This window comes from Cuculus canorus, chromosome 31 (assembly GCF_017976375.1).
Source record: "Cuculus canorus isolate bCucCan1 chromosome 31, bCucCan1.pri, whole genome shotgun sequence".
Taxonomy (NCBI): Eukaryota; Metazoa; Chordata; class Aves; order Cuculiformes; family Cuculidae; genus Cuculus; species Cuculus canorus.
In genome coordinates, this window is record NC_071431.1 from 1144989 (window position 1) to 1163122 (window position 18134).

Sequence of the window (18134 nt, forward strand, 5' to 3'; positions counted from 1 at the left end):
TGACCCCCCAAGAACCCCCCTGGGACCCCCGAAATGACCCCCTTGGGACCCCCCAAAAAAATACCCACTTGGGACCCCCAAACCCCCCAAAATGACCCCCCCGGGACCCCCCAAACCCCAAAAATACCCCCTTAGGACCCCCCAAAACCCCCCAAAATACCCACTTGGGACCCCCCCAACCCCCAAAATGACCCCCCCAGAACCCCCCTGGGACCCCCAAAATGACCCCCCCGGGACCCCCCCAAAAAAATACCCACTTGGGACCCCCAAAACCCCCAAAAATACCCACTTGGGACCCCCCAACCCCCAAATGACCCCCCCAGAACCCCCCTGGGACCCCCAAAATGACCCCCCCACCCCAAAAATACCCCCCATGGGACCCCCCCAGTTTAACCCCAGTTTAAAGCCCCCCCATACCTCTCGGAAACGAGTTTTGGGGGGTCCCCCCCGGGCGGGGGCCGTGTTCAGCATTCGGGGGGGGCTCTGGGGGGGCTTTAAAGGGGGGGGGGGGGGCAGAAGATGAAGTTGGGGGGGACCCCCCCCTCTTTTTTTGGGGGGGGGCAAAATTGGAGGGGGGGATTTGGGGGTGAAAAATGGGGGGGGGGAAGGATTTGGGGGTCCCCTTTTTGTCCTGGGGGGGGATTTTGGGGGGGGGGATGGGTTTGGGGGGGCCCTGGGGGGATTTTTGGGGGGGGGGATGGGTTCGGGGGGCCCTGAGGGGGGATTTTGGGGGGGGATGGGTTTGGGGGGGCCCTGAGGGGGGATTTTGGGGGGAGGATGGGTTTGGGGGGGCCCTGTGGGGGGGATTTGGGGGGAGGAAGGGTTTGGGGGGGATTTTGGGGGGGAGGGATGGGTTTGGGGGGGCCCTGAGGGGGGATTTGGGGGGGGGAGATGGGTTTGGGGGGGCCCTGAGGGGGGATTTTGGGGGGGGGGAAGGGTTTGGGGGGTCCCTGGGGGGGGATTTTGGGGTCCCCCCCCTCACCTGGGGGGGACAGCGATGGCAATGGTCGAAGGCGACCTGAGGGTCATCGGCCACAAAGAACTCCTGAAGGTCCCCCTGAGGGAAACGAAGGGTTAACGGCAGAGGAGATGATGGAGAACATCAGGAGATGATGGAGAACATCAGGAGATGATGGAGGAGATGGAGATGGAGGAGATGGAGGAGATGGAGAACATCAGGAGATGGAGATGGAAAAGATGGAATTGAAGAGATGGAGATGAAGAGATGGAGATGGAGGAGATGGAGATGAAGAGATGGAGGAGAAGGAGATGAAGAGATGGAGGTGGAAGAGATGGAGATGGAGAGATGGAGATAAAGAGATGGAGGTGGAAGAGATGGAGGTGGAGAGATGGAGATGGAAGAGATGGAGGAGATGGAGATGAAGAGATGGAGATGAAGAGATGGAGGTGGAAGAGATGGAGGTGGAAGAGATGGAGATGGAAGAGATGGAGATGGAAGAGATGGAGGAGATGGAGATGAAGAGATGGAGATGGAAGAGATGGAGGAGATGGAGATGAAGAGATGGAGATGGAGGAGAAGGAGGAGATGGAGATGGAGGAGATGGAGATGGAGGAGAAGGAGATGGAGGAGAAGGAGATGAAGAGATGGAGATGGAGGAGAAGGAGGAGATGGAGATGAAGAGATGGAGATGAAGAGATGGAGATGGAGGAGAAGGAGATGAAGAGATGGGGATGGAGGAGATGGAGATGAAGAGATGGAGGAGAAGGAGGAGATGGAGGTGAAAGAGATGGAGGTGAAAGAGATGGAGATGGAAGAGATGGAGATGAAGAGATGGAGATGGAGGAGAAGGAGATGGAGGAGAAGGAGATGAAGAGATGGAGATGGAGGAGAAGGAGATGGAGGAGAAGGAGATGGAGGAGAAGGAGGAGATGGAGATGGAAGAGATGGAGATGAAGAGATGGAGATGGAAGAGATGGAGATGGAGGAGAAGGAGATGAAGAGATGGGGATGGAGGAGAAGGAGGAGATGGAGATGGAGGAGATGGAGATGGAGGAGAAGGAGATGGAGGAGAAGGAGATGAAGAGATGGAGATGGAGGAGAAGGAGGAGATGGAGATGAAGAGATGGAGATGAAGAGATGGAGATGGAGGAGAAGGAGATGAAGAGATGGGGATGGAGGAGATGGAGATGAAGAGATGGAGGAGAAGGAGGAGATGGAGGTGAAAGAGATGGAGGTGAAAGAGATGGAGATGGAAGAGATGGAGATGAAGAGATGGAGATGGAGGAGAAGGAGATGGAGGAGAAGGAGATGAAGAGATGGAGATGGAGGAGAAGGAGATGGAGGAGAAGGAGATGGAGGAGAAGGAGGAGATGGAGATGGAAGAGATGGAGGTGAAAGAGATGGAGATGAAGAGATGGAGATGAAGAGATGGAGATGGAAGAGATGGAGATGGAGGAGAAGGAGATGAAGAGATGGAGATGGAGGAGAAGGAGATGGAGGAGAAGGAGATGGAAGGGATGGAGATGGAGGAGATGGAGATGAAGAGATGGAGATGGAGGAGAAGGCGATGAGGACCCGGAGGCTCAGAGGTCACCTGGAAGCCATCGCTGCCGCGAGCGCCGACGACGGTGACCCCGCGGCTGTCGAGGGGCGCCCGGAGCCTTCGGGCCAAGGGCCGCGTCCCTCGTTCCTCGCAGTCCACCACGAGAGTGACCCAACGGCCGCGGACGCTCAGTCCCACCCGGTGCCACCTCCGAGGAGACACCTCCAGCTCAGTTCGGCCATCTTGGACCTCCGAGGTCCCTCCCCCTCCAAGATGGGTCAATTCCTCACCTGCCGTCGGTGAAATCCACCCCCCGGAAACGCCGGAGGTCCTCAGGAGGTGGTGGAGGACCACCACCGTAGAAGAAGACGGGAGAGCGACCCAAGGCCAGGCCGAGCTGTTGGGCGCCATCTTGGCCGTAGATGGAGAGGAGGAAAGGGTGGGCGCCGGCTTTGACCTTCACCAACGCCACAATGGAGAAGTCCACCGGGAAAGGTCCTACAAAGGGGGGGGAAAAGGGAGGAGAGAAGGGTTGGGGGGCGTTGGGGTTCCCCTCATCGTTGGGTTCCCCCATCGTTGGGTTCCCCTCATCGTTGGGTTCCTCCATTGTTGGGGTTCCCCTCATCGTTGGGTTCTCCTCATCGTTGGGTTCTCCTCATCGTTGGGGTCCCCTCATCGTTGGGGTTCCCCTCATCGTTGGGTTCCCCCAATGTTACGTTCTCCCCATCATTGGGGTTCCCCCATCATTGGGTTCCCCCATCATTAAGTTCTCATTGTTGGGTTCCCCTCATCATTGGGTTCCTCCATTGTTGGGGTTCCCCTCATCGTTGGGTTCCCCCATCGTTGGGTTCCCCCATCATTGGGTTCTCCTCATCGTTGGGTTCCCCTCATCGTTGGGTTCCCCTCATCGTTGGGTCCCTCCATCATTGGGTTCCCCCATCGTTGGGGTCCCCTCATCATTGGGTTCCCCTCATCGTTGGGTTCCCCTCATCGTTGGGTTCCCCTCATCGTTGGGTCCCTCCATCATTGGGTTCCCCCATCATAAAGTTCTCATTGTTGGGTTCCCCTCATCATTGGGTTCCTCCATTGTTGGGGTTCCCCTCATCGTTGGGGTCCTCCATCGTTGGGTTCCTCCATCATTGGGTTCTCCTCATCGTTGGGGTTCCCCCATCATTGGGTTCCCCTCATCGTTGGGTTCCCCTCATCGTTGGGTTCCTCCATCGTTGGGTTCCCCTCATCGTTGGGTTCCCCTCATCGTTGGGTCCCTCCATCATTGGGTTCCCCCATCGTTGGGGTCCCCTCATCATTGGGTTCCCCTCATCATTGGGGTCCCCTCATCGTTGGGGTCCCCTCATCATTGGGTTCCCCCATCGTTGGGTTCCCCTCATCGTTGGGTTCCCCCATCGTTGGGTTCCCCCATCGTTGGGTTCCTCCATTGTTGGGGTTCCCCTCATCGTTGGGTCCCTCCATCATTCGGTTCCTCCATCGTTGGGTTCCTCCATCATTACGTTCCCCCCATCGTTGGGGTCCCCTCATCATCTGGTCCCCCTCATCATTGGGTTCCTCCACTATTGGATTCCCCTCATCATTGGGTCCCCCCCCCATTGTGTCCTCCCACCATTGGTTCCCCCCACCATTGTGTCCCCCCACCATTAGATTCCCCCCACCATTGTGTCCCCCCACCATTGTGTCCCCCCACCATTGGTTTCCCCCACCATTGTGTCCCCCCCCATTGGTTCCCCCCACTATTGTGTCCCCCCCATTGGTTCCCCCACCATTGTGTCCCCCCCATTTTTCCCCCCACCATTGGTTCCCCCCACCATTGTGTCCCCCCTTGGTTCCCCTCATCATCGGTTCCCCTCATCATCGGTTCCCCCCACCATTGGTTCCCCCCCCCATCGGTTCCCCCCACCATTGTGTCCCCCCCCATTGTGTCCCCCCTCTCACCGGGGAAGAGCTTTCGTGTGGGGGCGCTGAGCTGCGCCCCCCGCGTGATCCGAAAGGCCACATCGGAGCCGACGCCGCGTTGGGAGCAAAAACCCGGAACCTTCCGGACTCCTTCGGGCTGAGCCTCCACTTCCAGAACCCGCAGCACATCCACGACACCTCCGGGGGGAACACGGCACGCTCGGACCACCCCACAACCACCGCCGCTATGGGGCGCTATGGGGCGCTGTGGGGCGCTATGGGGGGCTATGGGGCGCCATAGGGTGCTATGGGGCGCTATGGGGGGCTATGGGGGGCTATGGGGGGCTATGGATGCCATGGGGCGCCATAGGGTGCTATGGGGCACTATAGGGTGCTATGGATGCCATGGGGTGCCATAGGGTGCTATGGGGCGCTATGGATGCCATAGGGTGCTATGGGGCGCTATGGATGCTATGGGGCGCTATGGGGCGCTATGGATGCTATGGGGTGCTATGGGGTGCTATGGGGTGTTATAGGGTGCTATGGGGTGCTATGGGGTGCCATAAGGTGCCATGGGGTGCTATGGGGTGCTATGGGGTGTTATAGGGTGCTATGGGGCGCTATAGGGTGCCACAGGGTGCTATGGGGCGCTATGGGGGGCTATGGGGCGCCATAGGGGGCTATGGGGCGCCATAGGGTGCTATGGATGCCATGGGGTGCCATAGGGTGCCATAGGGTGCTATGAGGTGCTATGGGGCGCTATGGGGCGCCATAGGGTGCTATGGAGGGCTATGGGGCGCTATGGGGTGCCATAGGGTGCTATGGGGCGCTATGGATGCCATAGGGTGCTATGGGATGCTATGGGGTGCTATGGGGGGCTATGAATGCCATAGGGTGCTATGGGGCGCTATGGATGCCATAGGGTGCCATGGGGTGCCATGGGGTGCTATGGGGTGCTATGGGGTGCCATAAGGTGCTATGGGGTGCTATGGGGTGTTATAGGGTGCTATGGGGCGCTATGGATGCTATGGGGTGCTATGGGGCGCTATGGGGTGTTATAGGGTGCCATAGGGTGCTATGGGGTGCCATAAGGTGCCATGGGGTGCTATGGGGTGCTATGGGGTGTTATAGGGTGCTATGGGGCGCTATGGGGTGCCATAGGGTGCTATGGGGCGCTATGGGGGGCTATGGGGGGCTATGGGGGGCTATGGATGCCATGGGGTGCCATAGGGTGCTATGGGGCGCTATGGATGCCATAGGGTGCTATGGGGCGCTATGGATGCTATGGGGCGCTATGGGGCGCTATGGATGCTATGGGGTGCTATGGGGCGCTATGGGGTGTTATAGGGTGCTATGGGGTGCTATGGGGTGCCATAAGGTGCCATGGGGTGCTATGGGGTGCTATGGGGTGTTATAGGGTGCTATGGGGTGCTATGGGGTGCCATAAGGTGCTATGGGGTGCTATGGGGCGCTATGGGGTGCCATGGGGTGCTATGGGGTGCTATGGGGTGCCATAAGGTGCCATGGGGTGCTATGGGGTGCCATGGGGTGCCATAGGGTGCTATGGGGCGCTATGGGGTGCCATGGGGTGCTATGGGGTGCTATGGGGTGTTATAGGTTGCTATGGGGCGCTATAGGGTGCCACAGGGTGCTATGGGGCGCTATGGGGTGCTATGGGGCGCTATGGGGTGTTATAGGGTGCCATAGGGTGCTATGGGGTGCTATGGGGTGCCATAGGGTGCCATAGGGTGCTATGGGGCGCTATGGAGTGCCATAGGGTGCTATAGAATGCTATGGGGCGCTATGGGGCACCATAGGGTGCCATAGGGTGCTATGGGGCGCTATGGGGTGCTATGGGGCGCTATGGGGCTCTATGGAGTGCCATAAGGTGCTATGGGGTGCTGTGGATGCTATGGGGTGCTATGGGGCGCTATGGGGTGCCATAGGGTGCCATGGGGTGTTATGGGGTGCCATGGGGTGCTATGGGGCACTATGGATGCTATGGGGTGCTATAGATGCTATGGGGTGCCATAGGGTGCTATGGGGTGCTGTGGATGCCATAGGGTGCTATGGGGCGCTATGGATGCTATGGGGCGCTATGGGGTGCTATAGGGTTCAATGGGGCACTATGGGGTGCTATGGGGTGCCATAAGGTGCTGTGGATACTATGGGGTGCCATAGGGTGCTATGGGGTGCTGTGGATGCTATGGGGTGCCATAGGGTGCTATAGGGTGCTATGGGGTGCCATGGGGTGCCATAAGGTTCCATAGGGTGCCATGGGGTGCTATGCGGTGCTATGCGGTGCTATGGGGCACCATAGGGTGCCATGGGGTGCTATGCGGTGCTATGGGGTGCCATAAGGTTCCATAGGGTGCCATGGGGTGCTATGCGGTGCTATGGGGCACTATGGGGGTCCAGGGGGTACTATGGGATCTATGGGTCCCCCTGGACCCCCGGGTTGCCGTGGGGCACAGTGGGCTATTATAGGGTTCCATAGGGCGCTATGGGGATCTATAGGTTACCATGGGCTCCATGGGGCCCTATGGGGCTCTATAGGTCCCCCTGGACCCCCCGGCTGCCGTGGGGCACCGTGGGGTGTTATAGGGTTCCATAGGGCACTATGGGGCTCTATGGGTCTCTAAGGGTCCCTATGGGTCTCTATGGGTCCCTATGGGCTCCATAGGGCCTTATGGGGCTCTATAGGTCCTCCTGGACCCCCCGGCTGCTGTGGGGCACCGTGGGGTGTTATAGGGTTCCATAGGGCACTATGGGGCTCTATAGGTTACCATGGGCTCTATGGGGCTCTATGGGTCTCTAAGGGTCCCTATGGGTCTCTATGGGCTCCATAGGGCCTTATGGGGCTCTATAGGTCCTCCTGGACCCCCCGGCTGCTGTGGGGCACCATGGGGTGTTATAGGGTTCCATAGGGCACTATGGGGCTCTATGGGGCTCTATGGGGCCCTATGTGTCTCCATAGGTCCCTATGGGTCCCTATGTGTCTCTACAGGTCTCTATGGGGCTCTATGGGGCTCTAAGGGTCTCTATGGGTCCCTATGGGTCTCTATGGGCTCCATGGGGCCTTATGGGGCTCTATGGGTCCCCCTGGACCCCCCGGCTGCTGTGGGGCACCATGGAGTGTTATAGGGTTCCATAGGGCACTATGGAGCTCTATAGGTCCCTACGGTCTCTCTGGGGCCCTATGGGCTCCATGGGGCCCTATGGTCTCTATGCATCCCTATGGGTCTCTCTGGGTCCCTATGAGTCTCTATGGGGCCCTGTGGTCTCTATGCATCCCTATGTGTCTCTATAGGTCTCTATGGGGCCCTATGAGTCCCTATGGGTCTCTGTGGGTCCCTATGGGTCTCTATAGGTCCCTATGGGTCTCTATGGGGCTCTGTGGGGCCCTATGGGTCCTTATGGGTCTCTATGGGTCCCTATGATCCCTATGGGTCTCTATGTGTCTCTATGGGTCCTTATGGTCTCTGTGGGTCTCTATGGGACCCTATGTGTCTCTATGGGTCCCTATGGGTCCTTATGGTCTCTATGGGTCTCTATGGAGCCCTATGGGTCCCTATGGGTCTCTATGGGTCCCTATGTGTCTCTATGTGTCTCTATGGGTCTCTATAGGTCCCTATGGGTCTCTATGGGTCTCTATGGGTCTCTATAGGTCCCTATGGTCTCTATGGGTCTCTATGGGTCCCTATGTGTCTCTATGTGTCTCTATGGGTCTCTATAGGTCCCTATGGGTCTCTATGGGTCCCTATGGTCTCTATGGGTCCCTATGGGTCTCTACGGGTCTCTATGTGTCTCTATGGGTCCTTATGGGTCTCTATGGGTCTCTATGGGTCCCTATGTGTCTCTATGGTCTCCATGTGTCTCTATGGAGCCCTATGGGTCCCTATGGGTCCCTATGGGTCTCTATGTGTCTCTGTGGGTCCCTATGGGTCCCTATGTGTCTCTATAGGTCTCTATGGGTCTCTATGGGTCCCTATGGGCTTTGTGGGTCTCTATGGTCCGTATGTGTCTCTATAGGTCCCTATAGGTCTCTATGGGGTCTCTATGGGTCTCCATGTGTCTCTATGGAGCCCTATGGGTCCCTATGGGTCCCTATGTGTCTCTATGGGTCCCTATGATCCCTATGGGTCTCTATGGGTCTCTATGGGTCTCTATGGGTCCCTATGGGTCCCTATAGGCTCCACGGGGCCCTATAGGTCCCTCTGGGTCCCCCTGGACCCCCCGGTTGCTGTGGGGCACCGCTGTGCCCGTCCCTCCCCACGTCCGTCCGTCCGTCCGTCCGCCGCCACCACCACCGCCGCCGCCTTCTGCCATGAAGGGGCTCTTTGTGTTCCCCCCCTCTTTCTTTTTGGCTCCCCCCAAACCTGTGCCCCCCCTCTTCCCACCCCCCCCCACCTGCAGAACCCATCAACGCCGGACGGACAGACGGACACACGGACACCAAAGCCCTCAAGACCCCCCACAAAGGGCCAAGACCCCCCCCAAAAAACACCCCCCATCACCCCCCACACCCCCCATCCCCCCCATAGTCGTCCCCCCCTCCAAAGTATAGGGGGACCCCCCCCTCCCCCCAATTCTGTCCGTCTGTCCATCCGTCTTCCAGCCCCAATCTGGGTTTCTCATCAACCTCAGCCCCCCCCATGTCCCCCCCTTTTTTCCTTCTTGGCCCCATAGTGGGGGGCACCGCTGTGGGGAAGCTCCAACCCCAAAACCCCCTAAATTCACTCCAAAATCTCCCCAAAACACCTCAAAACACCCCCAAAGCACCTCAAAATCACTAAAATTCACCCCAAAACCCCCAAAATCACCCCAAAACACCCAAAATCACCCCGAAATCCCCCCAAAAGCACCTCAAAAGCACCAAAATTCACCCCAAAACCCCCCAAAATCACCCCAAAACCCCCCAAAAGCACCTCTAAATCATCAAAATTCACCCCAAAACCCCCAAAATCACCCCAAAAGCCCCCAAAAGCACCTCAAAATCATCAAAATTCACCCCAAAACCCCCCAAAAGCGCCTCAAAAGCACTAAAATTCACCCCAAAACCCCCAAAATCACCCCAAACCCCCCCAAAAGCACCTCTAAATCACTAAAATTCACCCCAAAACCCCCCAAAAGCGCCTCAAAATCACCAAAATTCACCTCAAATCACCCCAAAATCCCCAAATTCACACCAAATCCCCCACATTAACCCCAAAACTCCCCAAATTCACCCCAAAATCACCCCAAAACTCCCCAAATCGCTCCAAAACCCCCCAAAACCTCCCAAATTCACCCCCATAAAACCCAAATTCACCCCAAAATCCCCCCAAATTCACCCCAAAAGGACACCAGAACCCCCAAATTCAGCCCCAAACCTACCCCAAATCCCCCCAAAACCCCCCAAACCCCCAAAATCACCTCCAAAACCTCCCCAAATTCCCCCAAAATCCCCTTTCAAACTCCTTAAACTCCCCCAAAGCCCCCCCAAAACCCCTTAATATCCCCTTAAACCCCCCCAAAACCCCTTAAATCACCCCCCAAACCCCTTAACCCCCCAAAACTCCTTAATACCCCCCAAAAAACCCTTAAACTCCCCCTTAATCCCCCCTAAAACCCCTTAAACCCCCCAAAAACCCTCAAACTCCCCTAAAACCCCTCAAACTCCCCCTTAAACCCCCTCTAAACCCCCTTAATCCCCCCTAAATCCCCCTAAAACCCCTTAATACCCCCCAAAACCCCTTATTAACCCCTAAATCCCCCCTAAAACCCCTTAATCCCCCTAAATCCCCCCTAAGACCCCTTAAACCCCCCAAAACCCCTTAATACCCCCCAAAACCCCTTAACCCCCTCTTAAACCCCCCTCTAAAACCCCTTAATCCCCCCTAAATCCCCCCTAAAACCCTTTAAACCCCCCCCAAACCCCTTATTACCCCCCAAAACCCCTTAATCCCCCCTAAATCCCCCCCTAAGACCTCTAAACCCCCCAAAACCCCTTAAACTCCCCCAAAACCCCTTAATACCCCCCAAAACCTCTTAAACTCCCCCTTAAACCCCCTCTAAAACCCCTTAATCCCCCCTAAATCCCCCCTAAAACCCTTTAAACCCCCCCCAAACCCCTTATTACCCCCCAAAACCCCTTAATCCCCCCCTAAGACCTCTAAACCCCCCAAAACCCCTTAAACTCCCCCAAAACCCCTTAATACCCCCCAAAACCCCTTAATCCCTCCTAAATCCCCCCTAAGACCCCTTAAACCCCCCAAAACCCCTTATTACCCCCCAAAACCCCTTAACCCCCCCTTAAACCCCCCCAAAACCCCTTATTACCCCCCAAAACCCCTTAACCCCCCCTTAAACCCCCCCAAAACCCCTTATTACCCCCCAAAACCCCTTACCCCCCCTTAAACCCCCCCTAAAACCCCTTAATCCCCCCTAAATCCCCCCTAAGATCCCTTAAACCCCCCCAGACCCCCTTAATACCCCCCAAAACCCCTTAACCCCCCCTTAAACCCCCTCTAAACCCCCTTAATCCCCCCTAAGACCCCTTTAACCCCCCCAAAACCCCTTATTACCCCCCAAAACTCCTTAACCCCCCCCTTAAACCCCCCCAAAAAACCCTTAATCCCCCCTAAATCCCCCTAAAACCCCTTAAGCCCCCCCAAACACCTTAATATCCCCCCTTAAACCCCTTAAACCCCCCTCAGACCCCCCCAAAAACCCCTTAATCCTCCCCTAAACCCCCCTAAGACCCCCCCAAACCCCTCCCGCCCCCCCTTTTCCAGGTCTCGGGGGGGGTCTCCAAACCAAACCCCCCCCCTCCCTTTTCCTCCCCCCCCCCCCCCCCCAAGAACAGAGACCTCTTTCTTCTCCCCTTCATAACTCAACCCATGGGGGGGGGAAGGGGAGAAAAAGGGGGGGCCCCTTCCCATCCCCCCCCCCCCATCATCCTCTGCCACCAAAGAGGGGATCCCATCCCCCCCTCCAAGTGCCCCCCAAGTTTCTGAGTCCATCCCAGACCCCCAAGTGCCCCCCCCCCCCCCCCAAATCTCCAGGTGCTCCCTGGACTCCTGGGGGACCCCCAAATCCCCAAGTCCCCCCCCCCGGCCTCTCAAGTGCCCCCCCAAAATCCCCTAGACTCTTGGGGGGACCCCAAAACCCCCAAGTGCCCCCCCAAAACCCCTAAGTGCCCCCCCCCAAATTCCCTTGGACTCCTGGGGGACCCCCAAACCCCTCCTTAGACCCTTAGGGGACCCCTAAGACCCCCCCAAATCCTTAGTTACCCCCCCCCAAGTTGCCCCCCCCCCCCATACACCCCCAAACCTGAAACCCTCTTTTTTTTTTGGGGTGGGGGGAGGTTTGACCCCTCTATAGGGCTTGGGGGGGCCCTGGGGGGGGCAGGAAAAGGTGGAAGGGGGGGGGACAGGAAAAGGGGGGGGGCATGGGGGGGGGACAGGAATAAACACCTCGAATTCATGGAATTTCCAGCGGGTGTTGCCAATGGAAAAAGGAGAAGGAATGTGGCTGAGAAAGGGGGGGGACAAAGGGGGGGGGACAGGTGGGGGATATGGGGGGGATATGGGGGATATGGGGGATATGGGGGTGATATGGGGGGAAATGGGGGGATATGGGGGGGAATATGGGGGGAAATGGGAGATATGGGGGGGAAATGGGGGGGAAATGGGGGGATATGGGGGGATATGGGGAGATATGGGGGAGATATGGGGAGATATGGGGGAGATATGGGGGGAAATGGGGGGATATGGGGGGGATATGGGGGGGATATGGGGGGATATGGGGGGAAATGGGGGGATATGGGGGGGATATGGGGGGGATATGGGGAGATATGGGGATATGGGGGATATGGGGGGATATGGGGGGATATGGGGATATGGGGGATATGGGGATATGGGGGATATGGGGGGGATATGGGGGATATGGGGGGATATGGGGGGATATGGGGATATGGGGGAGATATGGGGGAATATGGGGGGATATGGGGGATATGGGGATATGGGGATATGGGGGGATATGGGGATATGGGGGGATATGGGGATATGGGGGAGATATGGGGGGATATGGGGGGATATGGGGGATATGGGGATATGGGGGGATATGGGGGGATATGGGGGATATGGGGGGATATGGGGGGATATGGGGAGATATGGGGGGATATGGGGGGGATATGGGGGGGATATGGGGATATGGGGATATGGGGAGATATGGGGGGATATGGGGGGATATGGGGAGATATGGGGGGATATGGGGGGATATGGGGATATGGGGGGATATGGGGAGATATGGGGGGATATGGGGGGATATGGGGGATATGGGGGATATGGGGGGATATGGGGATATGGGGGGGATATGGGGATATGGGGGGATATGGGGGGATATGGGGGATATGGGGGGATATGGGGATATGGGGGGGATATGGGGATATGGGGGGATATGGGGGATATGGGGGATATGGGGGGATATGGGGGATATGGGGGATATGGGGGATATGGGGGATATGGGGGATATGGGGGATATGGGGAGATATGGGGGGATATGGGGGATATGGGGGATATGGGGGGATATGGGGGATATGGGGGATATGGGGGATATGGGGGATATGGGGAGATATGGGGGGATATGGGGGGATATGGGGGATATGGGGGGATATGGGGAGATATGGGGGGATATGGGGGGGATATGGGGGGGATATGGGGATATGGGGAGATATGGGGGGATATGGGGGGGATATGGGGGGATATGGGGGGATATGGGGGGAATATGGGGGGGATAGAAATTGGGGGGTAGAAATGAGGGGGGACACAAATGGGGGGGGACACAAATGAGGGGGGGACACAAATGAGGGGGACACAACCGGGGAGGGGCACAGGGACCCTGTGGCTCCTCGGGGGCCACTGGTGTTACTGGTGTGGCCACTGGGCTATAAATAAACGGGGTGGGATCAGCCCAGTACAAACCAGTATAAACCACTACAAACCAGTATAAACCACTACAAACCATTACAGCCCAGTACAAACCAGTACAAACCACTACAAACCAGTACAGCCCAGTACAAACCAGTACAGCCCAGCCTAAACCAGTACAGCCCAGTATAAACCAGTACAGCCCAGTACACCCCGTGGACCAGTGGTACTGCACACACACCCCCCCCCAGTCCCAGTAGCTCCCAGTTCACCTCCCAGTTCCAATCCCAGTCCCAGTATCTCCCAGTATCTCCCAGTCACCCATTCCCAGTTACAACGCCCTCTCCCAGTTGCCCCAGTTAAAGGATCCCCCTCCAATCCCAGTATCTCCCAGTCTCCCCAGTGCTCCCAGTCACCAATTCCCAGTTACAAAACACCCGCTCCCAGTTGCCCCAGTTACCGCTTCCCAGTACCTCCCAGTATCTCCCAGTTCCCATCTCCAGGACCTTCCAGTCTGAGCCGCATCCTCCCAGTGCTCCCAGTTCTCCCAGTCCCAGTTCTCCCAGTTAGCGCTTGGCAGCATCCCCCCAGTGCTCCCAGTAGCATACTGGGGTGCTCCCAGTTCCCCCAGTAGCATCCTGTGGTGCTCCCAGTGCTCCCAGTTGCCCAGCAGCATCCCGAGCCGCTTCTTCCCAGTTCTCCCAGTGTTCCCAGTTCCCCCAGTGCTCCCAGTCCGCCCAGTGCTTCCCAGTCGCATTCCCAGTGCTCCCAATCCCGCTCCCAGTGCTCCCAGTAACACTCCCAGTCGTCCCAATCCCGCTCCCAGTGCTCCCAGTAACACTCCCAGTGCACCCGGCGCCTCTCCCAGTGCTCCCAGTAACGCTCCCAGTGCTCCCAGTCCCTCTCCCAGCGCTCCCAGTCCCTCTCCCAGCGCTCCCAGTAACACTCCCAGCGCTCCCAGTCCCTCTCCCAGTGCTCCCAGTAACATTCCCAGTGCACCCGGCGCCTCTCCCAGTGCTCCCAATCCCTCTCCCAGTGCTCCCAGTCCCTCTCCCAGTGCTCCCAGTCCCTCTCCCAGCGCTCCCAGTCCCTCTCCCAGTGCTCCCAATCCCTCTCCCAGTGCTCCCAGTCCCTCTCCCAGCGCTCCCAATCCCTCTCCCAGTGCTCCCAGTCCCTCTCCCAGTGCTCCCAATCCCTCTCCCAGTGCTCCCAGTCCCTCTCCCAGCGCTCCCAGTCCCTATCCCAGTGCTCCCAATCCCTCTCCCAGTGCTCCCAGTCCCTATCCCAGTGCTCCCAGTCCTTCTCCCAGTGCTCCCAGTCCCTCTCCCAGCGCTCCCAGTGCTTCCAGTCCCTCTCCCAGTGCTCCCAGTCCCTCTCCCAGCGCTCCCAGCGCTCCCAGTCCCTCTCCCAGCGCTTCCAGCGCTCCCAGTGCTCCCAGCCCCTCTCCCAGTGCTCCCAGTCCCTCTCCCAGCGCTCCCAGTGCTCCCAGTCCCTCTCCCAGTGCTCCCAGCCCCTCTCCCAGTGCTCCCAGTCCCTCTCCCAGCGCTCCCAGTCCCTCTCCCAGTGCTCCCAGTGCTCCCAGTGCTCCCAGTCCCTCTCCCAGTCCCTCTCCCAGCGCTCCCAGCCCCTCTCCCAGTGCTCCCAGTGCTCCCAGTCCCTCTCCCAGCGCTCCCAGTCCCTCTCCCAGTGCTCCCAGTCCCGCTCCCAGTCCCTCTCCCAGCGCTCCCAGTCCCTCTCCCAGTGCTCCCAGTCCCTCTCCCAGTCCCTCTCCCAGCGCTCCCAGCCCCTCTCCCAGTTCCTGTCCCAGTGCTCCCAGTGCTCCCAGTCCCTCTCTCAGCCCCTCTCCCAGTGCTCCCAGCCCCTCTCCCAGTGCTCCCAGTGCTCCCAGTCGCACCTGGCCGGTCGGGGCGGGCGATGCCGGCGCTGAGGAGGAGGAGGAGAAGGACCGCGGGGCCGCGCGGGGCCATACCGGGACCGATCCGGAGCCGCTCCGGAGCCGCTCCGGAGCCGAATGAGCCCCGAGAGGCGCCGAAACGGGAACGGACCCGCGAGGCCCCGCCCCGGCCCCGCCCCCGCCCCAGTCCGCCCCAGTCTGTCCCAGTTCCATCCCAGTGCCGGCCCAGCGCCGCCCCAGTGCCATCCCAGTGCATTCCCAGTCCGTCCCAGTGCCTTCCCAGTCCGTCCCAGTGCATCCCAGTGAGTCCCAGCGCATCCCAGTCCGTCCCAGTGCCATCCCAGTGCATTCCCAGTCAGTCCCAGTCCGTTCCAATCCCGTCCCAGTGCGTCCCAGTGCATCCCAGTGCCGTCCCGGTCAGTCCCAGTCCGTTCCAGTCCCGTCCCAGTCTATCCCAGTGCCTTCCCAGTCCATTCCAGTCCCGTCCCAGCGCCGCCCCAGTCCGTCCCAGTGCATCCCAGTGCCGTCCCGTCCCGTCCCAGTTCATCCCAGTCAGTCCCAGTCCGTTCCAGTCCCGTCCCAGTCTGTCCCAGTCCATCCCAGTGCCGTCCCGGCCCGTCCCAGTGCATCCCAGTCCGTCCCAGTGCCATCCCAGTCAGTCCCAGTCCGTTCCAATCCATCCCAGTGCCTTCCCAGTCCGTCCCAGTGCCATCCCAGTCAGTCCCAGTCCGTTCCAATCCATCCCAGTGCCGTCCCAGTCCCGTCCCAGTCCATCCCAGTCCGGTCCCAGTGCATCCCAGTCCATCCCAGTGCGTCACAGTCAGTCCCAGTATCGTCCCAGTCCATCCCAGTCCATCCCAATCAGTCCCAGAGCCTTCCCAGTCCGTCCCAGTGCCGTCCCAGTCCATCTCACTCTCGCCCCAGTCCACCCCAGGCCGTCCCAGTCCATCCCAGTGCATCCCGGTCAGTCCCAGTATCGTCCCACTCTCGTCCCGGTCCATCCCAGTCAGTCCCAGTGTAGTCCCACTCCCGTCCCAGTCCATCCCAATGCCATCCCGGTCCCATCCCACTCCATTCCAGTCCGTCCCAGTGCATCCCAGTCCGTCCCAGTCAGTCTTAGTGTCGTCCCACTCCCGTCCCAGTGCCATCCCAGTCCGTTCCAGTCCATCCCAGTCCGCTCCAGTCCATCCCAGTGCCATCCCAGTCCGTTCCAGTCCATCCCAGTGCCATCCCAGTCCATCCCAGTCCGCTCCAGTCCATCCCAGTGTCACACCAGTGCCGTCCCAGTTCGATCCCAGTCCACCCCAGTCTCGTCCCAATCTCATTCCAGTGCCGTCTCAGTCAAAGGGTTCTGGGGGGGTCCAAAGGGGTTTGGGGGGGGGTCCAAAGGGATTTGGGGGGTCCAAAGGGGTTCGGGGGGGGTCAAAAGGGGTTTGGGGGTCAAAGGAGTTGGGGGGGGGTCAATGGGTTTTGGGGGGGATCAAAGGGATTTGGGGGGGTCCAAAGTGATTTGGGGGGGGTCAAAAGAGTTTGGGGGGAACAGAGGGTTTGGGGGGGGATCAAAGGAGTTGGGGGGGGGTCAATGGGCTTTGGGGGGATCAAAGGGATTTGGGGGGTCCAAAGGGGTTCGGGGGGGGTCCAAAGGGATTTGGGGGGGTCCAAAGGGTGTTTGGGGGGAACAGAGGGTTTGGGGGGGGGGGTCAATGGGTTTGGGGGGGATCAAAGGGATTTTTGGGGTGTCCAAAAGGGTTCAGGGGGGTTCAAAGGGAGTTTGGGGGGAACAGAGGGTTTGGGGGGGTCAAAGGAGTTGGGGGGGGATCAAAGGGATTTGGGGGATCAAAGGGGGGTTTGGGGGGTCCAAAGGGGTTTGGGGGGGTCCAAAGGGAGTTTGGGGGGAACAGAGGGTTTGTGGGGGGGGGGGTCAAAGGAGTTGGGGGGGGTCAATGGGTTTTGGGGGGATCAAAGAGATTTTGGGGGGGTCCAAAAGGGTTCAGGGGGGTTCAAAGGGAGTTTGGGGGGAACAGAGGATTTGGGGGGGGTCAAAGGAGTTGGGGGGAGTCAATGGGTTTTGGGGGATCAAAGGGGGGTTTGGGGGGTCCAAAGGGGTTCGGGGGGGTCCAAAGAGTTTGGGGGGAACAGAGGGTTTGGGGGGGTCAAAGGAGTTGGGGGGGGGGATCAAAGGGATTTGGGGATCAAAGGGGGGTTTGGGGGGTCCAAAGGGGTTCGGGGGGGGTCAAAAGAGTTTGGGGGGGGTCAAAGGAGTTGGGGGGGGGATCAAAGGGATTTGGGGGATCAAAGGGGGGTTTGGGGGGTCCAAAGGGGTTCGGGGGGGTCCAAAGTGATTTGGGGGGGGGTCAAAAGAGTTTGGGGGGGAACAGAGGGTTTGGGGGGGGTCAAAGGGTTTTGGGGGGGATCAAAGGGATTTGGGGGGTGCAAAGGGGTTCGGGGGGGACAAAGGGATTTGGGGGGGGTCCAAAGGTGTTGGGGGGGGGGGGTCCCCACTTCCCCCACCCCCCCCCCCAAATAAAACGACTCAGAAGCAGCAACTTTTAATCACTGAAAATCCAAAGCGATTTTTTTGGGGGGGGGGAAACGCCGAAGCCAATAAAATCGGGGGGGGGAATCTGGGGGGGCTGTAGGACCTACAATAAAAACAACCCCCCCCCCTACACCCCCAAAATCACCCCTCGGGGGGGGGGGGCGCTCAGGACCCCCCAATTGCGACTGCATGGGGGGGGGGGGGGCAAAGTGCTATCGGGTGCCTGAGTGGTGGTGGGGGGGGCAAAAAGGGAGGAGGAAGGGGGGGAATATTGGGGGACCCCCCCCCCCCCCAGACTTGGGACATGCTGATAAGGGGGTGCCCCCCCCCAAAACACTTAAATCCACCCCAAAATCAACCCCCCCCCCCCCCGCATT

The 18134-nt window shown here is 59.0% G+C and overlaps 1 protein-coding gene across 1 annotated transcript in view; it reads right to left on the reverse strand.

The window, feature by feature from the left end:
* Positions 1-15321, reverse strand: part of COL11A2 (collagen type XI alpha 2 chain) — a 79689-nt gene extending 64368 nt beyond the window's left edge. Inside the window, exons 1-6 of the mRNA XM_054051963.1 lie at positions 15219-15321; positions 4452-4610; positions 2795-3002; positions 2556-2712; positions 983-1057; positions 418-492 (exon numbers count right to left, since the gene is read on the reverse strand). Of these exons, the coding sequence (XP_053907938.1) occupies positions 418-492; positions 983-1057; positions 2556-2712; positions 2795-3002; positions 4452-4610; positions 15219-15291 (747 nt within the window). The 5' untranslated portion in view covers positions 15292-15321. The remainder of the gene's footprint in view (positions 1-417; positions 493-982; positions 1058-2555; positions 2713-2794; positions 3003-4451; positions 4611-15218) is intronic.
* Between the last annotated feature and the right edge of the window lie 2813 nt (positions 15322-18134).